General features: G+C 48.3%; 1 protein-coding gene across 1 annotated transcript; it reads left to right on the plus strand.

The window, feature by feature from the left end:
* Positions 1-2,137: 2,137 nt before the first annotated feature.
* On the plus strand, positions 2,138-11,312 carry C4H1orf53 (chromosome 4 C1orf53 homolog). The gene is made up of 3 exons (XM_084851506.1): positions 2,138-2,485; positions 7,836-7,937; positions 9,805-11,312. Exons 1-3 carry the CDS (start codon positions 2,189-2,191, stop codon positions 9,874-9,876), a joined length of 471 nt encoding a protein of 156 aa, XP_084707632.1. The 5' UTR covers positions 2,138-2,188; the 3' UTR covers positions 9,877-11,312.
* The last annotated feature ends 14,217 nt before the right edge of the window (positions 11,313-25,529 follow it).

Genomic DNA, 25,529 nt, shown 5'->3' on the forward strand with positions numbered 1-25,529 from the left:
CAACAGAATGGGAAAGACTAGAGATCTCTTCAAGAAAATTGGAGATCTCAAGGGAACGTTTTGTGCAAAGACGGGCATGATAAAGGACAAAGAAGGCAGGGACCTCACAGAAGCAGATGAGATTAAGAAGAGGTGGCAAGAATACACAGAAGAACTATACAGGAAAGATCTGAATGTCCCTGATAGCCATGATAGTGCGGTCACTGAACTTGAGCCGGACATCCTCGAGAGTGAAGTCAAGTGGGCCTTAGGAAGCATTAGTAACAACAAAGCTAGCGGAGATGACAGTATTCCAGCCGAACTATTTAAAATCCTAAAAGATGATGCTGTTAAAGTGCTGCATTCAATATGCCAACAAATCTGGAACACTCAACAGTGGCCACAAGACTGGAAAAGGTCAGTTTACATTCCAATTCCAAAGAAGGGCAACGCCAAAGAGTGTTCAAACTACCGCACAATTGCGCTCATTTCACATGCCAGCAAGGTGATGCTCAAAATCCTACAAGCTAGGCTTCAGCAGTATGCGAACCGAGAACTACCGGAAGTACAAGCTGGGTTTCGAAGAGGCAGAGGAACTAGAGATCAAATCGCCAACATTCGCTGCATCATGGAGAAAGCAAGAGAATTCCAGAAAAATGTCTATTTCTGCTTCATTGACTACGCTAAAGCCTTTGATTGTGTGGATCACAACAAACTGTGGCAAATTCTGAAAGTGATGGGAGTACCAGACCACCTTACCTGTCTCCTGAGAAACCTGTACGAGGGTCAAGAAGCAACAGTAAGAACCAGACATGGAACAACCGATTGGTTCAAAATTGGGAAAGGAGTACGACAAGGCTGCATATTGTCACCCTGCTTATTTAACTTATATGCAGAGTACATCATGAGAAATGCCGGGTTGGATGAATCAGAGGTCGGAATTAAGATTGCTGGGAGAATTATCAACAACCTCCGATATGCAGACGATACCACCCTAATGGCAGAAAGCGAAGAGGATCTCAAGAGCCTCTTGTTGAGGGTGAAAGAGGAGAGTGCAAAAGCTGGTTTGAAACTCAACATTAAAAAAACGAAGATCATGGCATCTGGCCCCATCACTTCCTGGCATATAGAAGGGGAAGAAATGGAAGCAGTGACAGATTTTACTTTCTTGGGCTCCAAGATCACCGCAGACGGTGACTGTAGCCATGAAATTAAAAGACGCTTGCTCCTTGGGAGGAAAGCTATGGCCAACCTAGACAGCATAGTAAGAAGCAGAGACATCACCTTGCCGACAAAGGTCCGTCTAATCAAAGCTATGGTTTTCCCAGTAGTAATGTATGGCTGTGAGAGCTGGACTATAAGGAAGGCTGAGCGCCGAAGAATCGATGCTTTCGAACTGTGGTGCTGGAGAAGACTCTTACGAGTCCCCTGGACTGCAAGGAGGTCAAATCAGTCCATCCTAAAGGAAATCAACCCTGAGTGCTCATTGGAAGGACAGATACTGAAGCTGAAGTTCCAATATTTTGGCCACCTAATGCGAAGAGAAAACTCCCTGGAAAAGACCCTGATGCTGGGAAAGACTGAAGGCAAAAGGAGAAGGGGACGGCAGAGGATGAGATGGCTAGATAGCATCACGGATGCAATGAATATGAACTTGAGCACGCTCCGGGAGAGAGCGCAGGACAGGAAGGCCTGGCGTGCTATGGTCCATGGGGTCACGAAGAGTCGGACACGACTGAACGACTGAACAACAACAACAACAAGGGTGAAGAGGCATGTTGTGGGATTTCCTGCCTCAGGTGCCCAAATAACATTCTGAACCTAGACTTAAGGGTAGAGGGCGCCATTCTGCTGCTCTACTTCAGGCAGCAAAATGTCTGGGGCCGGCCCTCTTCTTACTGTGTAGGTTCCAGGGGAGAACTTTTCTTTATAGGTTCCCTTAGTATTGAAAGGAGCGGTCAGGACCGAGCGCTGGTGCAAACTAAACCCTGCTGGGTGGCCTGCTGCAACGCGCGAGTAAAAGTCGCTGGACCTATTCAACGACCATCAGGAAAAGCCCCGAACACGCGTATGAGAGCCGGGAGCCTTTCTTCGACTGACCCAGAGAGAAGGGTGGAGCTTGGCTCTGGGAAAGAGAAGCCGGTGCGCGCCTCCTGCCGAGAGGAAAGGGGCCCGCTCCGCTCCGCACCAGCCCAGACCTCGCTCGCTCATGGCAGCCGCGTCCTTTCCGCGCTGCTGCTGCAGAGGGCCGCCCACCCCGACGGCTCGCCTCTGCGAGCCCCTGCATCTGCGGAGGCTTCTAAGCCACGACTCCGAGCAGGAAGGAGGAAGCGGCAGCCGCGTCTCCGCGGCCGAGGCAGCAGCGGCGACTCAGCGCCCGGCTGCTAGTCAGCCCAGCTGGCGACGCTCCGCGGAGGAGGAGGAGCAGAAGCGCGCCTGCCTAGGAAGCGAAGGGTTAAGCGAAGCGGAGCAAAGGGTCGTGCAGCTCCACGAGGAGGCATGCGCAGTGAGTGGCTTGCTTCCCTCTCGCCTCGCCTGGGGGCCGGTGCGGGCGCAGCGGCCTTTTGGTTTCCGGCTGTTGCTGTGCTGCAAATCAGCCCATGAGCCAGGCTTCGGGGTTCTTTCTCGGTTAACTTCGCGTTTTGAAAGGGATAACGAGCCTGGCCTTTTAACGCAGATGCCTGAGGGGTGGAACAGGGAACGCTTTTCTTCCCGCATGGAGACGGAGTGACTGGGAAAGCGCCATCCGCTGGATTTCCACTTGTCCAGAGGCTATTAAAGGCACCCCTTGTTCTTCAGTCGTTCAGTCGTGTCCGACTCTCCGTGACCCCATGGACCATAGCACGCCAGGCCTTCCTGTCCTGCGCTCTCTCCCGGAGCGTGCTCAAGTTCATATTCATTGCATCGGTGATGCTATCTAGCCATCTCATCCTCTGCCGTCCCCTTCTCCTTTTGCCTTCAGTCTTTCCCAGCATCAGGGTCTTTTCCAGAGAGTTTTCTCTTCGCATTAGGTGGCCAAAATATTTGAGCTTCAGCTTCAGCATCTGTCCTTCCAATGAGCACTCAGGGTTGATTTCCTTTAGTATGGACTGATTTGACCTCCTTGCAGTCCAGGGGACTCGTGTAAGAGTCTTCTCCAGCACCACAGTTCGAAAGCATCAATGCTTCGGCGCTCAGCCTTCCTTATAGTCCAGCTCTCACAGCCATACATTACTACTGGGAAAACCATAGCTTTGATTAGACGGACCTTTGTCAGCATGGTGATGTCTCTGCTTCTTACTATGCTGTCTAGGTTTGCCATAGCTTTCCTCCCAAGGAACAAGCGTCTTTTAATTTCATGGCTACAGTCACCATCTGCGGTGATCTTGGAGCCCACGAAAATAAAATCTACCACTGCTTGCATTTATTCCCCTTCTATATGCCAGGAAGTGATGGGGCCAGATGCCATGATCTTCATTTTTTTAATGTTGAGTTTCAAACCAGCTTTTGCACTCTTCTTTCACCCTCAACAAGAGGCTCTTTAGATCCTCTTTGCTTTCTGCCATTAGGATGGTATAATCTGCGTATCTGAGGTTGTTGATAATTCTCCCGGCAATCTTAATTCCGACCTGTGATTCATCCAATCCGGCGTTTCTCATGATGTACTCTGCATATAAGTTAAATAAGCAGGGTGACAATATACAGCAAAAGGCACCCCTACATACCAATAAGATGTTGTAATTTGGTGTATCTTACAGTTCGGTCTCATGTTATGGCACCTTTGAGTAGTTTAGAAGTTGAACGCAAGTGTTCCAGTTAAGCAGGCAAGGTGGCATCCATGTTTCCAAGTTACACAGGATGTCTTGCAAATTGTATATTCTCCTATCTCACAGAAGTTAGTCCAAGGCTGGATTCGCACAATCACGGGAATAAAAGAAGCCATTGTGGCGTCTCCCCCCGCGCGTGCCTCTGCGCATGCTGTGCATGCGCCCATTGTTTACATAATGACCCTCCCTGCAATGCTGGTTGGCGTGTCATCCGAACCCAGCACGTGGCATGGCAGGGTTGTAGGGTGGGTCACTCCATATCCACCCTACAATCCCTACTGCACATTGTGGGTTGTAAGGTGGGTACAAAGCCACCTGCCATGTGCCAGGTTCAGACAACACGCCAACCCACACTGCATCACAAATAATTATGTAAACAGCGGGCGCATTCAGCATGCATAGGGGTGGGGGGAGAAGCCACGATGGCTTCTTTTTAGGGATGGACAAATCCTCTCCATCTGTGTTTCGTGGATTGTCAGGCACCTTTTGTTCCATTGTCCATTCAGAAACGGATTCAATTTTTTTTGTGGTGCGAAAAACACACAATTCCATGAGAGGGTTCGTGACAATTTACATAATATACCTCAGTACATAAACATTTAATGTATTGTCCCCCATTCCACTCAACTTTTCCCTGCATATATTTACCAGTCTCAGCAGAAATGTATGTATTTTTCTACGAATAAATCTGCATAAATTTTGGGAAAGTAAAAAATAAAAATCCGAAAGTACATGGACTCCACAAGGCCTGAGGAGGCCGTTCTACAGCAGATTCCGCAGGTCAGATTCTTGGAAATCTGAGCTCATTTTTGTCCCTCCCAAATTTATCCAGCATCCCTACTTCTTTTACCCCTGTGATCATGTGAACCCAATGGATGTCACTTTATCGTTTGTAGGCATCAACAACAACAACAGGTGGTATCTTTTATTCTTACTTTAGTAAGGATACTGAGAGTCTAAACCAGTCTTCCACAACTTGATGCCCTCAAGATGTGCTGAAATACAACCCCCATCACCCCAGCATGGTGGCTGGGGATGATGGAAGTTGCAGTCCAGCACATCTGGAGGGCATCAGGTTGAGCAAAACTGGTCTAGACCAACAAGATGCTGGTTTTTAGCCATAATAAATAACCTCCATGTAAGAAGGCAATAGAGGACAGGAAGGCCTGGCGTGCTACAGTCCATGGGGTCATGAAGAGTCAGACACGACTTAACGACTGAACAACAACAAGAAGGCAGTATACCTTTGAAAACCATAGGTGGGAACAAAGAATGAGGGAAGACTATTTCTTTAATGCTCTGTCTGTGAGTACCCAGAGGCATCTGGCTGTTGATCAATGTTTGAAACAGAATGGTATGCTAGGTAGACCTTGGTCTGATCCAGCAGGACAATCCATATCTTCTTAACTGCCTACACTGGTTAACAACATACTTTTGTTTATCAGTGTCCTGTGTGGTGGTATATGATATAATTCCCTACTGCAGCCACCAAGTGGCAGCCGTGGAGAGGGCAAAACCACCATTGCCAAGAAGTGGGCACATCTTCTGGCCACACTGATGGGAACAGAGCAAGGAGGGGCAAGTCATTGCAGCCAGTCTTGATTATACAATGTAGGTGTAGCCACACACTTCCTGTGTGTAAACTCCTGGTGGTGTGAACAGCACAAACCATATTATCGGACAGCAGTACAGTACAATGATCGGCTGTGGGTGTCCTAAAGGGCCACTCTTTTCAGAAACAAGTAGCTGGTTTCCAATTGGCTTTGGGAAAACTGATCAGGGCCCTATTTGAAAACCTGGCAGAGTGGTCCTCCTGGACAGTCTGTCTGCTGCTTTAGAAATTCATGAGAGTTTAGAGAGAGCCCCTTAGCCATAGAAGGAAGGATGGAAGGATGGAAGGAAGGAGGAGACAGATGGCAGGCATGCTCACAAGCCCCAGCCACCCAGCACTAATGAAGGTCAGGAGGAGAGGAAAGAAGACTAGAGACCAGCACTGCACATCAGAGTAAATGGGGCTGTTCAGATGATACGCTAACCCACACTCAATGGTTGAGTGTGGGTTGTTTTGAACCATGAGTTGATTTTTGAACCATGGGTTATCGTGTTGTCTGAGCGCAGTCAGAGTGGTTTGTTAACCATGCAGTGTGGCTTATTTTCTTGAACAAGCTACCTTGAGAACTCATGATTTGTTGTTTGGTTGTTCAGGGTGGATAACAAGCCACACTGCATGGTTAACAAGCCACCCTGACTGCGTTCAGACAGCACAATTATCCACACTGCAGAAAAGGTGCTGCACTGAGGCAACTGTTGCTGCACTGTTGCTGTGGATAACAAGCCACCCATAATCCTACAACAGCCCATGGGTTCTGGGTGGCTTGTTACCCACGGCAACAAGCCATCCTGGCCAGGTTCGCATGACAAAAGAAGCCGCACTGCTAACACTGGTTACACTGTTGTGATTCTGATTGTCATCTTCTGTGCCTATTGTAGTCCTTGACCATGCTGGCTGGTGATGATGGGACTTGTAATCCAACACATCTGGAGGGCACCCCATTGGAGCAGGCTTTTTAAACAGTTAGTTACTAAAACTGAACTATCATGACACATCCTTCAAGATTCCAAACTTATAAATTTCCATATCTGTGAATGAATTTCTAGTCCACAACCAGCTATGATATTCATAGAAATGGCTGCAGGCCAATTTTATTTATTTCTGTATTTATTTCATTTCTACACCACCCAATAGCCGAAGCTCTCTGTGCATTTCACAAAAATTAAAACCAAACAGCACACAATAAAACAATATAAAATATATAAAACATTAAAACCACGGTATAACAATACAACCAGAATAAAACGTAGCAGCAATGCGGGGATTTAAAATACAGATTTAAAACAGCAAAGCTAAAAGTCTAGAAAGCTAAAATGCCATAATGTCTGGGAAAATAAAAAGGTCTTCACCTGGCGCCGGAAAGAATACAGTGTAGGTGCCAGGTGGAGCTCACTAGGGAGCTCATTCCACAGCCGGGGTGCCACAGCAGAATAAATACCCTGTTATTCTCCTGGCTTGCTTGGCTCCCCCAATCCCAAAACTAATGGCAGTGGTGTAGTGGTGAGTTCTAAAGTACGGGTCCTCAGCATGACAGCCCCACTGCTACTTCCCCAAGAAAGGTCCAAAAGGTCAGGCAGCTGTATTGTTCCATATCAACAAACCAGTTCCAGCAGTGTTCATTTCCACCAGGAGCAAGTCTTTTTTCAAAGCTAATGGGCCTTCATTGCCGAAAGAGGCAGATAGCTCTGATTTTGGTGGGGCTGTAGATCCATTCTGGGTTTCAGTCAGAACCAGCCAGACCTCTAAAGGAGCTATCCAAGGTGCTGAACTTATTTTGGAGGCAGGGTTCAGCACCTTGGATAGCTCCTTTGGAGGTCTGGCTGGTTCTGACTGAAACCCAGAATGGATCCACAGCCCCACCGAAATCAGAGCCACCAGCCTCGACAGTTCATTGCCCATTCAAGACCAGACCACCCCCCAAAATATTTTGCATAACAACAGGAATAACTGATAATAATATAGTTCTGCTGGGAAAATGCATTTCCCCCTTCCCTAGCTACTGTGAAGACTGGAGCTAAGCTCAGAGGAAGCAGGGAAGCCTGAAAGTGTGGGTGGGGGGAGATGATGTCACCATTCCTGCTAATCAAAAATTCCCAGCACTTCCTTTGCCCTGTGAGTCCTGGCTCCCCCACGACACTGACTAAGGGTGCAATGCTGTGCACGTTTACACAGAAAAACATCCTACAACTCCCAGCATCAGCCAGCCAGTATGGGAGGCTGGCTGGGGCATGCTGGGAGTTGTAGGGCTTTTTGCTGTCTAAGCATGCATAGAATTGCACCCTGAATAGCATTTCTTAATCAGGAAGTGGAGCTGAGCAGGCAGGAAGTAAGATACAAGTAAGTAAGATACAAGCCAAGTCTTTATTGTTGAGATCACAAAGCTGAGAGATGTACCAAGTTGAACCTGGCGTGGTTAACCTCTCTCTTTCTTTTCAAAGTCCGGACAGCATAATTATGTGGATCCAGTCTCCCACTACCTAGTGTTCACTAAAGTTGCCCATTTGCAGAGGGGACGCTGCTGTGGCTGTTCCTGCAGACACGTGAGTATGAAACCTCTCTCACCTAGCAGCTTCCCACGAGTGAGCAGCTCATTGCCATTTTGGAAGTATCAATATCCTGGGATGGTATAAGACATTATTTCCAAGCAGTTGTGTAGTGGAGCCAGGGTTCGCAGGGTGAAAGTGTGCATAAGATTGCAGCCTTGGGGTCTTATCCTTTTCTGCTGCTCTAAAGCTGTTTAAGATTTAATTGGCTTAAGTGACCACAACTGCCCTGAACCCCTTTACTGAATAGCTTCAGTTCACTTTTTCACCGTTAAAACATACAGAGAGATTCCATAACACATTAACTAAAAAGGAGATACCGTTGGTTTTGATATAGTTTCCACATTAGGGTGCTTTTATCCGTAATGGATCATGGGTGAGGGACATTGCCCTGCCTTATTAATGGGATTTTAAGGGTGAGGGAGTGCAAATGTCATTGTCATTGTCTTCCATTGGGGTCCTCCAGCCCCCCAGAGCAGCTTTTCAGGGGGCATAGGAGCTACATGGGGGAGGAGGAATGGCAAAGATCACTCCCCATCGCCTTCTTCCAGTACAAGTAGAACTCTGCTAAGTGCTGTTCTGGATCCAACCCACAGCATTGGGCTGTCATTTCAGTGAAGAAATCTCAGTTGATCAACTGAGTGTCAATCAACTGACTGATCAATTACAACTGCATAAAAATAAAACAATAGATCTAGAACCATATTGGAAGAGGCATTCTGTCCTGTGTGGAAGAGAAGGAGGAAGGCTTCTGCCAGACACCTGAGCTGCGTTTAAGTACTTTCATATAAAATAATCAACTTAAACAGAGGGCGGGGGATGGAAGGACAGACAGACTCTGCTGCGTGGTTCAATCAGAGGCACTGCTTCAGTCAATGACAAGATGTGCAATACATTTATTAACCTACCAAACTTTGGAACCCCAGATAAATTAACAAAAAATGCCTGAACTCTTGTCTAACCATTGATCAGTAGTGTAAACCAGACAATGGTCAGATCACCGTGTAATTATGGAGAATAACTTATTGCTGAAAGTTTTGCAAAGTATCACGCAATAATTTTTCAAACATAGATGAAATTCATTTTTTCGAAGCTGCAGTCAATGGCGTATTAAAACACAGCTGACATGTTTCAATCCCAGTCCTCCTCAGCAACATTGCTTTACTAACAACAGTCCAGTACATCCACAACTCACTGTTCGCAGGAAGGGAAGTGTATAACTTCTCTGGCCCCCCGTGATTCAGCAGGCAGCCTCTATACCTGTCCTATTTAGTCATCTGAACAGGATTAAACACCTCACTGCATTCACTGAGGACAGGGACTTGTGTCACCCTCTTCATGTAGTCCCATTTCTCTCCAAACTGCTCTGAGCCGTGAACCTGAGGCTGTAATCCTACGCACTCTTGCCTGGATCACACTGCACCAAACGCACTGGGACTTATGCCCAACACTGAGTAAACATCCACATGATCTTGCTGCCCAAGAATTTGACTGTCACTTGGCCTTTTGTGACTAGAGAAATTGATGCCTTCCCGTCTTATACAGATTTGCAAAGGACTGTGGTCTTTCAGCTCCTGTGAGATCTCCTTCCTTCTACTTCAGTACACTATGGACAGTATATAGAGTGGATGGAGGAGAATTTTGTTCAGATATTGTATAGAGCGAATAGGCCATACTTAGCAAGTAGGTCTCCTGGACAAATAATTAGGACCATTTGTTTGGGGAGGGGGGCTTAACTCCTCCTTCAAAAAAAGTCCCGTGGCCTCAAATGATTTACAGGACATCATTAACAATTCTTTCTTTAACCATGGGCAATGTTGAGACCTCATCAAGAATGACTTATTTCATTTCTCTCCTTCTCCAGTGTCCATATGGTCAAACAAACGTCAAAGATCCGTCCAAAAAGAAGCGGTTCAATTCCTTTTTCTATGTTTGACTGCATCATACCATGAAGACAGGGGGAAAATAATCAGCCATCATTCCCACCTCTTCCTTCTTTTCTTCCCCCTACAGCTTCCACATTTTGCATATTGGTGTTCCTTTGACCTCTGCTGCTCCATATCCTGAATATTTTCCAATTCTAATAAGAAAAAATCCATATGTGCGCCAGTGATGCTGAGCCATTGACAAGGCTTTCTGTGGCTACAAAGAGATTGTTGCTTTGCCTTCCAAAGTAGAGGGAAAACGGGGCTCGCTTTGTTTTGCTTAGCGGTGCTGTGGTATTGTTTGGGAAACACTTCAAAGGCTTGCTACGTTCTGCTAAATGAAGGCAACATTAAAAAGACAAATTCTATTCCACTTAAACAATGCTGAAAGAAGGATCTAGAATGGGCCGTTGGATTTAACACCTTTCTCCTAAATGCTGACTCCCAGATCCTAAATATATTTGCAACGCAATCCTATGCATCTTTACTTTGGAGTAAGTTCCACTGAGTTCAATGGTACACTCACAGGCAAGTGTGCATAGGACTGCATGTTAGGATGCACAACTTCAGATAGTTCATATGTTTTGGGATCACTTGACTTTACACTGGATTATTCCACATTCGATGAATAGCATCTAAATGTGACGCCACTGGGAAGTATTGCAACTGAAGTGAGAAAGAGGTGATGTCCATTCATACATGCAAGTCATTGCTGGATGTTGCAGGCATCCAGAGAGGGGCCATCCCTTGATGACTAGCCACGGAATGTGTGAACTCAATTGAAAAGCATTTTGTTTGAAGCAAAGTGAGGTGATATGAAAGTTCTGACTGTTGGGTTGAATCCATGCTAGCTCATTCATTCACACATGCCAGCCACTACTTGATGCTGCAGTGTTGACCATGTATGTACAAACCAGCCCTCTTAATGAACTTGACCTTCCTTGATTTGAGGCTTAAAGCGAAAGTCATTCCATAACTGAGAGCTGACTTAATCTTCAAGGAGATCAGTTCAGCTGTCTTGTGGAGCAGCCTGCTTGGCCAGAAATGTTCAGCACACGTTGCATGGGGTGGGTGTTGCACTTAAGTCAACGCAATTGACTTCCAAAATAACTGTTCCCATGATTAGAGTATAAATCGGTTTGTGGATCCAACTGCCAGTGTGCTTGGAGGCCTTGAAAGAGACCGTGGAAGAATAGAAAACATAGAAATCAAACAAGTCAGTATTTTTAAAAATGGAGTAGCAGCCAATAAAGATGTATAATTGTAATGCAGACAAGAATAGGAATAAACTCTATAATTTTGCACACTTCCCTTCCCTATCCAGGAAAAGCAACACAAATCGTTCTTGAGCTACTGTTGCGTTCAGAATGGAAGGGATGATTATGCCTCCTGCTTGAGCTTCATGGGAAAAAATGTGCAATTATTATTAAAGGTTGGATCTGACATGATGGGAGTGGACTTCCCCTGGTGCCGTGGGATTTCCCCGTCCTATCTTCCCGCCTGCAGTTCCCCATGTGTGCCCCCAAATTGGGGGTGGGGGTCAGGGAGTGGAAATCCAGATTACGGGTCAGGATGTCATTTTTGCATATTCCTCCACCTGAACAACAATCTCCCCACAAGCTTTACAACGGAAGTGGGTAGACTTGAGGCTTGTGGGGTGTACTTTGTTTTTTACTTGAACCATGAGTTCTGCCAGCTTCAGTCAGGTGCAAAATATATACACTTGGAATTAAAGAATTCTGAGCCCAGGAATTTGTTCTGAGTCCCAGAACTTAATGCTGCTCACCGTCCTTCCACACACAAAAACACTCGGTTACTCCCTGCTCTCTCAAGTTCCCTGATCCGCTAATACGCTTGCAAGAAATACTGTCTTGCAGGCAGACAGTATTTAACTCAGGGGAGCACTCAAAAATGTGAGTCACCCAATCAGAAGAGGTACAGTCTGTTTTCCAATCTCTGAACTCTACCACCCAGTCTGCATATGTATTCTGCTGCATATGTAGCAGGTGGCTTCACTGTGGTTTGGGTGTCAAAGGGTGCAATCCTATGTGTGTTTAGACAGAAAAAAGTATTACAACTCCCAGCATTCCCCAGCCAGCCCCCCCCCCCCATGCTGGTTGGGGAATGCTAGGAATTGTAGGACTTTTTTTGTCTAAACATGCATAGGATCGCTAAATGCCTTTAAAAGGGGGGAGGGGAAATAAGGAGAGCATGCTGTGTTCAGATACATAACACAGCAGCAAAAATATTCAGAACTGCACAGGAGGTGGTTAAAGAACTTGGGTGGGTGACAGAAAGACCTTGTCTCTGCATCTTTTTTTTATTAACAAGTCCAGCTTTTTCTGTGCTACCCTTTACTCTGACTACATCCAACAGGACTGGGTGTCATTGAGTTGTTTGTTTAGGCAAGAGCAATTATTCTTCACCGTTGATGCACTTGCTCAATAAGGCACAGCAGGGAAAGAGGCGAGGCTGTTAAAATGTATGTTTACTCGGCGTTAAATCCCATTTACTTCAACGGTGCGCCTAAGATTACTCCCTGTGCCTAAGATTGCAGCCCTAGGCGGCAGTTCTAAAACTAGCTAGGAACTGCATGCCATCGAAGGCTTTGGGGCTTACTCTGAATAAACACGGTTCGGATCGCGCGATGAGGATTGCAGCCGCAGCGCCAGCAGGATTAAAAAGTAGATCGAAGTACTGAGTAAACTGCGTGTGACTCTGGCTAAAATCTCGCCCACCCCCGTCCGCTGACTTCAATTCACTGCTCGCAATTAATGAGGCAAAACTCATTCGCTCAGAAATAAATCCCCCCCCCCCCCGCGGGTGGTATTTATACTCCTGATAATGTGCTTTACCGTTTCCATGAATAGAGCTACTCTGGAGTCACTTGGTTGTAGGTTGCAGTCTTTATTAGTAAAGAGTGTGGATTTCCTTCCTCGGTGGCGCTTTGATCGCCAAGAACTGCCTCCTCCATGGCCGATCCACTTTGGGAACATCCTCCAGAATCAGTTGCCATTGGAGACAATGGGACGACTTGAGAGCAAGCGGCCAGATAATCATCCGCTCCTAACGCCACCCACGAAGAAGGCGATCGGGATGATTTTGCGGCCCGACTTTGTACGTACTTACTCAGAAGTAAGTCCCACTGAGTTGACTGGGACTTGCTCCCGCGTAAAGTGGTGTTCTAGGCCCGGGCAGCTCTGCCTCCTTGGCCGAGGCTCGGCCCTTTCTCCCTTTCGCTACTGAGAAACTAGCTCGCGGGGATCACTCGCGTATTTAGGCGAAGACGGACTTTGCTGCTCGGGTCACTTGAGCGTCAGCGCTGCCTCCTGGTTAGCCGGGCGGCGCTTCCTCACCGCCGAGCCGCGCTGTTCAGAGCCGCGGGCGGCGCCCTCCGCTCGGCTCTCGAGCAGGCGAGGCGGGAGAGGGACCCGGACAAAAAGGCGCACGAGCACGGCGGCAGCAGTCGGCGGCGCGCCGCGCTCCAAAGACTCGACTCCTCGGACAGCCCCGCCTCAACCGAATGCCCGCCGGCTGTGCTGGGCTGCAACTCCCGTCATCCCCAGCCATTGGCCTTGGCTGGCTGGGGATTGTGGAAGTTGCAATCCAGCACATCCGGAGGGCACCAGGCTGGACTAAAAGGACAGGGGCGGAGAACGCGACGTGATGCGTCTGCTGGATGCAAAGATTTACATCCCGGCGTCGCCACCACCGGCAAAGAGGAGAGGAGGGGACCTGTCTTTGGGGCGCGTTCTTATAGGGACTCCAGCAGTGGAGGCTGGTGGCTCCGATTTCGGTGGGGCTGTGGACCCATCCTGGATTTCAGTCAGAACCAGCCAGAACTCTAAAGGAGCTATCCAAGGTGTTGGACCCATTTTGGAGATAGGGGTCAGCACCTTGGATAGCTCCTTTAGAGTTCTGGCTGAAACCCAGAATAGAATCATACCCCACCAAAATTGGACCCACCAGCCTCCACTGGACTCCAGAAAGCTAATTTGGAGTTTAAGCTGCCCGTTTAGGCTGCCGCTCTTCAGAACAGCCTGCCTGCTGTTCCCCTGATCCCCTCTGTGCACTCACATGGACATTGGCTGAAGCGAACTCTTCTTGGAGGCTTCCGAGTAAGAGAGAAGTATATTTAGGATGGCGGTATGTGCCGTTGAAATCAATGGGTTGGATCCCAGACTTGGTCATAGGTAGGGAAGGCCTATTGAGACCAATGGGGCTTACGGTAGACTGACACCTGCCCCATTGATTTCAGTGGGTCGGCTCTAAGAATGACCAAGTCTGGATCCAGCCCAATGGGAGTTACCTCCTGATAAGGCATCCTCCTAAGCACGCTTAGTGAGCAGGTGCGGGTGGCCTTTCTCTGTGGGTTACAGTCTTGGGGCAAAATCCAGCATAACTCCTACTTAGGGTAGACACATCGACACCTAAGTCCTACTTAGAGTAGACACATTGAAATGAATGGGACTTATGTTGTTCATGACCAAGTTAAATCCTATTCATTACAATGGATCTACTCTAAGTAGGACTTATGTTGGATTTTACCCTTGAGCAACGCCTGCTAAGAGCCACTGAACTCAGCGGGACTCCCTTCTGCGCACACAGACTGAAATGGGGTTGCTAACGTGTTTCGTGTGTGTGTGTGTGTGTGTGTGTGTGAATATACTTAAATTATTACTTCGTATAAATTATACAACTGATAGCAGAATCCTACACATGTCTACTCAGAAGTAAGCCCCATTGAGTTTAATGGCGCTTACTCCCAGGTAAGTGGGGATAGGATTGTAGCCTTAATATCTCTACAGCCACAGCTGCCCACTCCACTCCTCTGATTCCGACTCCGGGAGATCTTCCATCTTTGGTTCCCTCAATTGTTGGAGGATCCTATCTCAGGGAGTCCTTCTGTCGCCTCCGCAGTTTCCAGAGACAGTGATAGCAAGGCTGCGGTGATTAAGACCTGCCGCAGCAGGAAGCTGATGAGGCAGCAAGCAAGGTTTTCTCTTTCTTTCCCTCTTGGCAATTAATTAGAGGGCGCTCTCTTTAATCTAGAAACTCGGGGTTGGATTGGGAACGGGACGGGGTAGCGTGAGTCTATTACAAGCTCAGGGCCCGATCCAGACAAAATCAAGCATGTTTACAGTGCAATCCTATGTCTACTAGGAAGTAAATCCCGTTCAGTTGAATGGGACATACTCCCAGGGACATGGGTATAGGATTGCAGCCATAAAGTCCCCTTGATTGGAATGTGAAACTTAAGCATGTGCTCAAATCTCTGCCGTTGAAATCAATGGGACTTAAAAACGATAAACTCTGTCTGGGTTGGAGCCTTATTTATTGCATAATTTTTTCCCACGCAGAATGGTCGATCTATGTAGCGTCAGTTTTGGTCATCCTCTCCACAGCCCCAGGGTACTATTATACCCATTTTATACATAGGAAACCGAGGCTGAGGACCAAGTGACTTGCCCAAGGCTGCCTTGAAAATCGTTGCCAAATTTTAGAATGTAATGCTGCGGAGAAGGGGTCGGGGACTCCAGCGCCAGTTACTACCCCGACAAGAACACATTTTTGTGGAAGCAACTCGTAAGGGTTGAAATGAGTTGCCTGCCCCTGAATGCTTAAGGCTGCAATAATACCATTGACCTCGGTGGGACCCACTTCTGATAAACATGTTTAAAATTGAACTGTAAGTCAAGCATGTTTACACCGCAGTCCTCTAAGCACCATTATGAGGAGGAGGAGGAGGAGAGGAAGAGGAAGTTCCATTAAAAAAACTGCGACTTAGATGAAGCTTTAGCCATTCGAGTTACCACATTTCTGCATCTGATGGGTAGCAAAACGCTTCCTATCGTGTGGCAGGCAGGATGTTAAAGGGGGCTGATTCACACAAGTCTTCGCTTGATGACTCTCCCCTACATAAACTCCATGGAGGCTGGTGGTTCCGATTTCGGTGGACCTTTGAATCCATTTTGGGTTTTAGTCAGAACGAACCAGAACTCTAAAGGGGTTATCCGTACTGAACCCTGTCCCCCAAAATAGGTTAAGCACCTTGGATAGCTCCTGTAGAGTTCTGGCTGAAGCCAAGAATGGATCCACAGCCCCACTGAAATAGGAGCCACCAGCCTCCACTGCTTGAAAGTACATTGGATACAACCCAAAGAGCCTTGTGGCATCTCAAAGGCTAACATATTGTAGCATAGGCTGCATAGGATTGCAGTTTGGGACCTACAACCACAGCCAACTCCCGATGGGATCTGCATCTTGAGAACTGCGGGCTCTATTTCTGATCTGAACCAAGAGAAGACATGCAGCTCTTTCTTATTTCCCCCTTATGGTCCCACCACCACCAACTACCTTCCCACCAAAAGTGGAAAACTAGATAGGCGCTGGCTCATCACCTTGCCGACAAAGGTCCGTCTAATCAAAGCTATGGTTTTCCCAGTAGTAACGTATGGCTGTGAGAGCTGGACTATAAGGAAGGCTGAGCGCCGAAGAATTGATGCTTTCGAACTGTGGTGCTGGAGAAGACTCTTACGAGTCCCCTGGACTGCAAGGAGGTCAAATCAGTCCATCCTAAAGGAAATTAACCCTGACTGCTCACTGGAAGGACAGATACCGATGCTGAAGCTCCAATATTTTGGCTACCTAATGCGAAGAGAAAAGTCACTGGAAAAGACCCTGATGCTGGGAAAGACTGAAGGCAAAAGGAGAAGGGGACGGCAGAGGATGAGATGGCTAGATAGCATCACGGATGCAATGAATATGAACTTGAGCACGCTCCGGGAGAGAGCACAGGACAGGAAGGCCTGGCGTGCTATGGTCCATGGGGTCACGAAGAGTTGGACACGACTTAACGACTATGCGTCTGCTGCTCTTTGCACCTGCTCACCAACTCGCCTTCCAAGTGAGCTGCTGCAGGATCTGCAACAGGAGCCTAGCTCTCTTTACATTTACTGACTGACCGATGGCTTTGCTCCTGGTCCGAGTGAAATTGTCAAGGGAAATGACAAGGCCTTGGAAGGGGAGAGTGCGGCACCACCTCTCTGTCTCTTTGTCTGATGAGATCGGACCAGAAAGTACAAGAAACAGGGCCTTTTCTGAGGTGGGGCTAAAAATTATGGAGAGACCCCGGGTTCCTCCTTTTGTGTGTTTTTAGGCAGCCATTGAAGAATCTTTTTAAAAAATCAACAAACGTTTAATGAGGAATGTTCTGCTGGTTTTAGAGACTACTGTCCTTTGAATTCTTATCTGATATCTTGTGCTGTGCTTGTTTTGTTTTTAATCATTCTTTTGTTTTACGCAATGGTCGAATTATGGGGGTGGGTGGGGAAGGGAGATGGAACCCACAAACCCCAAACTTTAGCCAAATCACAACACATACACACCCATAGTACCTCCTTGGCGTGGGGAGCACCAAAAAAAGGACGTAGCAGGAAATCACACACTCCCTTGCTCCCCGCTGTAATATGATGTAATGCAATGGGTTGTTGTTGTTTTTCTAATGTAAGCCGCTTTCCTAACAGGAAAAGGGTGTGTGCATATGTGAATGAATGAATGCTGTTGTTCTCCTGCTTCCTGAAAAACCTTCTCTCTAAAAAAAGAAAGAAAATAGGGGGGGGGGGAGAATCCAGACCAGAGCACCACCTCTCTTTCTCCACGATTATTATTTTAAAAAAACAAAATAAAATGCTCTAAGGAAATCCTGACGAGAGGAGAAAAGCGGTAGGGAACAGTGACCCTCCAAGCGCCACCTCCTGCGCCTGGCCCCGGAGCGAGTGGATTTTAACAAGACCGCGTGACCAAACCATCGGAACTGTTCTTGCACATTCGGCGGAATGAAGTGATGGAACTGAGGTGGTGCAATCTGGGATCGTACCACTTCAGATCGCAGGTGAGGGGTGGCGGTGATCGTATGATGAGAATACTCCCCTGGGTAGAGAGCATTCTGCATTTCGTAAATCAGTACACCAGGGAGAGGAGGTTGGGGTGGTTTGATTTGTGTGGGTGTTGAAATGTCGGGGACTATTTAGAAAAGAACTACCCCTAACCTCCCCCCCCCCCCACGCACACGCACACCTGAAGTGGTACAGTCCAGAATTCGACCTCCTCATCCTGCCTAATGTGTCGAATGTATCATGCGTGAAGTGAAGGGGGGACGGACGACACCCTACTCTTTAGGGACTCTGACTACAGCGTGTACCCAGTAGGGCGCATTCAAGAGTTAAAGTGTCCTTCTTTGACGCGGAGGTCTGGGCGTTCTTTTGGGAACACAAACGAAGCTTCCTCACTGGCTGTTCCAGTTCTTGCTCTGTGTGGACAATCACCACGGATTTGCTCTCGAAACCCAGGGGTAGGTAAAACACGGCGGAGGGGAGGAGGGTCTTTCTGAGATGTTTGGGGGGGGGGGGAAATCTAACCCCAGGACTACACATAAAAAACAGAACCCGACTCCTCAACATCTTTTTCTTGTTTTCAGGCGCGGAAGGTTCTCTTGCTCTCTCTCTCTCTCTCTCACCACCCGGTCCAAATGATGCCTAAATAAATAAATAAATTTAAAAATGCATTTCTTTGAATGTATACTCTGACTTCTGTATGTTTAGAAAGATGACCATTCCGCATATTCCAACCTTTTCTGAGCCTCTGACTGCCAACCATCCCTTCCATCGAACGCGGCCAGTAGGCAATCGAACCAAAGTCAAGACTCCTTTCATTTCCCCCATGGAAATAAATGAGTCTTAAAAGTGCTGGGTCACGGCTGGATCTTGCCCAGTATTTATTTTTTTAACACTGAAATATTGTAATGGCTATGATCAGTAGTGGCATTTACTTAATGCCTAAACATACTAGACGCTTTAGAAAAGGATAACATAAAAATGTCACTTTCCCTGATTAAGAAGTTCCTCAAGAAATATGCCCCCACTTATTAAATATGTTAATTCTCCTGGTTTGTTTAAACTTTTCACCCAAATCTAAACCAATTCACCATTATATCATCTGTAAGAAATAGAGCCAATCACACAGAATTTATCTTGAGGTGGGGTAAAAGGAGACATATTGAACAAGAGATAAAGGCACAGGAGAGAAGACCCCCACATAAACACAGCGCCCCTCAATATTAACCAATGATTAGGCGCCCACCAACTTTCCCGCCTGTACAGGAAAAACACGTTTTTCCTGAATGAACACGATCAGGTGATCCTAAGCACGTTACTTTGGAAATCTTATTTATTTCCATGTCAGCCCGTGGTATCTGAATAGAATCGAACTTCCAAATAAGCGTTCGCACACTGCAATCCTAGGCATGTCTACTCAGAAGTAAGTTCCAGGGAGCTGAATTGGACTTACTCCCAGGTAAGTGTGTATAGGATTACTGCTTTAGGGTCGGGATGCAGGTAAATAATCTTCTAACGGATAATGGAAGTTCAGCTGTGGAATGGCAGCCACGCAAAGCCAGTCTCCCATTCATTTCAGCGGGGGCTTGCGCAGGAGATCTTCTCCAGTGTATGGTGTCCTTTTAAACGCTGGACAGAAAGCTTTGGATTTCTACCTGTGTAACTTAATACTGGGTAGGTCTGCTTCTGTGTGCACGCCTCTGTCAAGGGGAACGACTCCCCAAGTCTTTCAAAAGTGACTTCTAACCTGATATATATTTCTTCCTTGTTATTTTTCGCCTCAGTGGATTGATCTTCTAGGGGCGTTGCTGTCGCTTTAAAGAAAGAGTGAATCCAGTTTACACAGGCACCTGATTCTCTGTTAACGGAGTTAGGATGGGATTCGCTTTTGGATACTATCCCAGGTCTGATCTGGATTTTATTTCCGAGAGGACTAATCCTGTGACAGTTGAAAGTCGCCTTCTAGTTGGCCAGGCGCGGTCTTTACGCATCCGTGGATCAGATCACATTAGATCAAGTTGACCGGGCCGGGGGGGGGGGGGGCGTGTTTTAGTGGGAAAACTTCAGACATCCCATAACTAGAGTGGGCTTTTGCTTTTGCCTTTTAAAAACACACACATTGTCTCTCATATGAGAACACGCCGGAATTAGGGCTGAGACTCCCGTAAACAAACCCATCCGGATCTCAGTCCTGGCAAACCGAAGGCGGCTCCGCGGAAGGCAACGACTTCTCTCGATCCGTCGATCATTGGGTGGGAGGGACGGCGGGCGGCGGGGCGTGGGGAGCGCGCTTGTCAGTTTCATTCATCCTTCTTTCCCGACCATGCTCTTGGCTCCATCACTTTCCTTTGCCACAAGGTCCCCCGTAATACCTCACCCGATCATGGATGAGTTGCTAACCAGGAAGATCCCGCAGCTTTGCTAATAGTGGCAGGTAGGCACTCGACTTTCTAATTTCTAATTTCTATTTTTTGTTTTCGTTTTTAACTTGCTGGTGTCGTCATTCTCATCTTCTAAAAATGGGACTGTAAAACAGAGAAACAACAAAAACAAAACAAGAAATTGGTAAGAGGTCAGAGGTTAGAAATTCGCGTCAGTTGTATGCATATGGAGGTGTGGCAGAAATTGAGAGAGGGAGAAGGGGGGGGAGAATCTCTCCCTCCCCCTCTCCCTCAGCCATCAGTTTGTTTATTTTAATTAACACAGGAATCCTTTGCTAGAAACAACAAGGACCAACCCCCACCTCCTGGTTACATCACCGCCTCCTTACCATCACCACACCACCCCAGCCCCAACCTCATCATTGCTCATTAAGGAGGAAGGAGGGTGGGGGGCGCAAATCAAACACCCCTTTCTACTCTCTTAAGGTAAGATGCTGCCTGACTCTTTCCTACAGCTGTTTAAATCTCAGGACGAGGAGGAAAACGATATAATAATAATGATGATGCAATCGTTTCCACAGGTACATTCCCATTTGATGCGTGAATATGTGGGTGGTTCCCTCCCCCTTCTTTTTCTTTTTTCCTTATCTGGACTAGGCTGAATTGCTGTGCAGTTCAGAAGGAACCTGGCTGGTGGGTTGGTTCTTCTCCAAGGGAAAGGCTCTTTTCGGATTTTGGATCTGGGCTTGCAAACAACAACAACAAAAATTAACACACACACACACACACACACACACACCAACCTCCTTTTGCAAAGTGGAGTTTCATTATCGGGCTCGATTATTTTTTCTCCCCTGCCCTTCTCCACCCCACATCGGGTCAGTCACTTGTCCTTGCCGGCAAGCTCGCCGGGTCCTCTAGCTTGGATTGCAGCCGGGTAGTGTGAATACAATGCAGAGTTCTCGCTTAGCTCATTAGCCAGCTCGCGGGCTGAGTGGTTGCCCCTCTTGAATACCCTGTAGCTCTAGGCCATGTGTGTGCCCCCCCCGCCCCGATCCCGCCCCCCCTTTCTTATGTTTCTCTCTTTTGTGATCGTGTGATGGAGACGCGAACTGGGAACGTGCGCCTGGGATCGCGCGGCCCGAACAAACCACCGCTTTGGTGCACGGTTGAAACCGCCGCTTTTTCACCTGATCGTCGCTTTTTTCCAAACCCTCGAGTTGACGGGGAGCCAGAGAAATACTTCGATTCTCAGGCTTTGTGTCCCCAAGTTGCCATCTTTGGCTTGTTTGTTGTTTGAGTTTCTTCTTGCTGGTAGTGCTTCTTCTAGGAGAAAAGCGGTCTCTTTGGGAAGGTGCCCCCTCCCCCCTCCCCCCAAATCTTGATCCTTAAGACACCGGAGGCCGCAGGCAGCCGAGGGACTAACAGTCGGGCGAGCCAACGGATGGGGCGTCGGGAGCTGAAATTGACCAGGATCCTTTATTCAAAATCAGGCGCACGTCCCCCCCGAGGTGCGGGTGGGATTCCGACTGAAGCGAACAGGCGGGTTTGGGGGGTGGCTTATTAAGTCCGGTCCGTGACATTTGGATTCGTTTCCCGTGCTCAAAGCGAGCGAGCGTGTGTGTGTGTGTGTGCGCGCGCGCGCGAGGTGGGGGTGAGACGCAAAAGACTATTACCAAAACAGTCATGCTCCTTGGCACTTTCTTTGTGCCTTAAAATATATGTGTAGGGTTCTATTCTTAAACAGAACGGGCTTGGTCTAGCCAAACTTCTGCCTTCTGAAGTCCCATTGATTTCAAAGGACAAGATCTGAACATGTGCTGAATGGATCAATGGGAGAGCTACCCTTAGTGGACCAGGTGTCTCTGTGCGTATCTCTCGAATTCTGTCTCTAACTCTATTAATACCTTCCAATGCTGTTTACACTCAAGTAAGATTATATATACATTAAGAACTTGAGAGTAAGCTCCACTGAAGACTCGGGGACTTTCTTCCTCTAAACAAGTATAGAACTGGGCAGTTATCGGTATCATCATCACCACCACCACACTTCTGAGTCAAGATGGTTCTGATGGAGCTGCCACATCGAGGGGGCTGCCTTTCATCTCTAGCTGTGGGAGCCCCAAACAGCAATTATAATGTTCAAACACGCTCCCTCGGGCAGAAAAGAAGAACTGGAAGCTGGCATCTTTGGAAGGGAAGAGCATGGGGACAAAATAAGGATGAAGATATTATTATTAATTATTATTAACTATTATTAATAAGAATTTCCCGGAAAGAAAAATGCGAATGTATGGCCCTGTTCCCGTGCAGGGAGGTGTATAAAGGCCACTCACCCTCCGGGGGCTCACGGACTCAGACACACACCCTTTCTGTCCCTACCGGGCTATTAAACCAGAGCAGACCCACTTTCAATTAAGAGGCAGACAGGCCGAGAGAGGCTAGCAAACCGATTAGCTTTCTCTGCTTCCCGATTTCCTCCCACGGACCCCCTCCCTCCCCTCATCCTTTCTCTGTCTAATTATTTTTTGTCAGCTATTAATCCGCACGTGGATACTTTGTCCTGGAGCCAAAGACAAGCCCCCTTCACGGTGTAATAGGCTTTAGACGGTCGCCTGTGGCTGAACGGGGCCTGAAGGGTCTCTGTAGCCCCCTCTCCTCTCCTCTCCGCTCCTCATAATCGCTGGGATAAACCTCTCTCCGGAGCAAGCTCCTGGCTTCTTCCAAAGCTCTGCTTCCTAGAAGGCTCTCGGCCAAGGGTTTTATTCCCAAGCTCGGTCGCCAGACCCGCCGGGAAGTCGTTTACCTGGGATTAGCTGTCTAACAAGCCATCCTCCAGAACCTCGCCTTCAAACGCAGAGTGCAAAATTTGGACCTTGTACTTCTCACACACATACACACACCTCCTACTACAATCGTCCAGCACAGTCGTGTGAAAGCGACAATTGTCTCTGTTTCGTGATCTACCGTTTAGCATAGGTCCAACAACTAATGCTTGGCGCAGCTGGTCTGATTCCCTTATAAGAATAGTCTTGTTTCTCATATGTAGTACTGCTACTACTGGTAGTAGTAGTAGTAGTAGTAGCAGCAGCACAGGTGAAGTATCGTATATAGCATATGCCACACTCTATTGTAAAGTAGTAGTAATACTAGCATCAGTACTACTGCTGCTACTACTATTGGTACCAGTAGTAATAATCTGCAGGACTGGGCAGAATCATCTTCATCATATAGGCAGCATGTATCCAGCGCTTCAGGGGAAGGGGCTTCACGTAGAGTGGCTCAATATTTGTCGGCACCCACAAACCCACTTCCTCTGCAAGTCAGCCTAGTGAGCGGGGCTTCTCCCCCGTATCCAGAATCGGCCCAAGTCGCGACCCTACATGTCAACAAGCAAGGAATCCGAGATAAAGCGCGGGGTTTCGCTGCCCATTTCTAGGGAATCCTCACAGGGCGATTCCCTCCCCCGCCCCCAGCATTTCGCCCCCCCCCCGCACCCCCCTCCCCACCAGGGAGGTATTCTGCCAGATCTTCCCTTGAGGCGGCGGGTCCTTTGCCCAGCGCCCCCTCGAGCTCCCCTGCAAGCAGCACCCTCCGCGCTTCCCAAGGAGAAGAAGGGGCGATCTGGCAAGAAGGAGGGAGAAGATTTTCCCGGACGGGCTGAAGCGAAGCCCTTGGAAACTCGCTGGCTGTTTGCGGAAACGTCTGAAGCGCCGGCGACTCTAGGGAAGGCCTAGAAGGGCCCGGCGTGGCGAACAGAACACGCCTGGAGGCCGGGCGCTGCGAGTAACTGTGCTCATCTGCGGGGCCCACTTCCAGGCAGCCGCATAGGAGTAGGCGCGTAGGAGGCGCAAAGGCGCGTGGGATCGGGCTGCGCGCAAGACTCACGGGAGCGCCGACATCCAAGGGAATGGCTTCCGGCTCAACCGATTCAGAGTGGGAGCGCGGTTGAGGTAAGGTCTCCCTGGTGAGGGGAGCCCCAGGCGATGAAGCAGAGAGAGCGAGGAGTTACTGTGGTGGTGGCGGCGGCGGCGGCGGCGATTTGTAGTTCTGTCCTTTCCCCACTGAGCAGTGCGGTGGGGATGTCCTCATTTGATCCTCACAGCGACCCTGCGGGGTAGGCTGTCTGAAGGATCGGGCCCCTGAGGAAATAGCCTCATCCCTAGAAAAAGCTTTATCTAGCCTTCCGCAACCTGTCGCCCTCTGCAACTGCCATCATCCTCACCCACCCCCATCCAGGGAATGATAGGAGTAACCATCCAACATATTTGGAAGGCAACAGGTTGGAGGAGGCTTGATAACAATACAGTCCTTCGACTTTAGGACTCGTTTTATTTTTTTATGAATGAAGTGTGTATGTGTGTAAGGGGGGGGGGTTGGTTGGTTACATTATCATTTCCCTCCCTTTCACTCTTCTTCCATTACGGGTGGTGGGGGTGGGGGTGTCGAAGTTTAGGACACGATCCAGACAAAGTGAAGCGCCTTCAAGTTCCATCTCTTTCAACCGGGGAGTCTTAATCTGACTCTCCCCACCTTGAAATCATTTCCAATATGGTTTTTAAGCGTTCAGCTTTGGCCCTAGATTGGGAACTCCTTGCGGCCAGGGACCATCCCTTGAATCAAAACCAAAGACTGCAGCGTCACGAATGGCCTAACGTTTTGCACCTATAATCTTCCCCTATTCTCCTCTTCCCGAACTAACCGAAAAGAAGTGGAGAGCGGAGGAGGAGGAGGAAAAATCTTCCAACTTTCCAGAACTATGTTGCCTCCTTGGTTTCCATTGAGGCTTGATTCCCATACCCAGGAAGAAAACGAGACATTTGCAGTCTGGAGGGGCAAGGAAATGGCTTCTGTGGCTCCCAGGAGAGAGGTAGGAGCCCCCTGCCAGCTAAGGTTGGGAAAGGAGGAACCTCGGGATAAGGCCATCGGTGGCTGGTAGTCAAGATGGCTATTTAGATTGCCTCCAGCCGCGGAGGCAGGGTGCTCAGGTCCTGCTCGTGGGCAGGTCATTGGTTGGCCACGGTGCGAGCAGAATGCTGGACTAGGTGGGCCCGATCCGGCAGGGCTCTTCTCTTCGGTTCTTAGATGTTCTTACTTTCTTAACCCCAAATCTTTTCCAGCCCCCTGAGGGGGAGAATTGTGAAATGGGGGTGGGGGCATCCTCTGGAGAGAGCTCATTTTTGGACTAGACCCTCTAACTGCTGAGAAGAAAACGAGCCTAGATAAACAGGGCGACCAGTTGGCATATCGCACTTCTTCCTTTCCGTAGAAGATGAGCTGCAGGTTGATTATTCAGACTGCAGGTACCCCAGTCAGCTCGGGGGGGGGGGGTCCCCTCTCTCATCCCCTCCCCTTCCCTCACGTCACACCGACACTCGTAGCAGGGCG

This window comes from Heloderma suspectum, chromosome 4 (assembly GCF_057233095.1).
Source record: "Heloderma suspectum isolate Gila_16-S chromosome 4, 16-S_ref, whole genome shotgun sequence".
Taxonomy (NCBI): Eukaryota; Metazoa; Chordata; class Lepidosauria; order Squamata; family Helodermatidae; genus Heloderma; species Heloderma suspectum.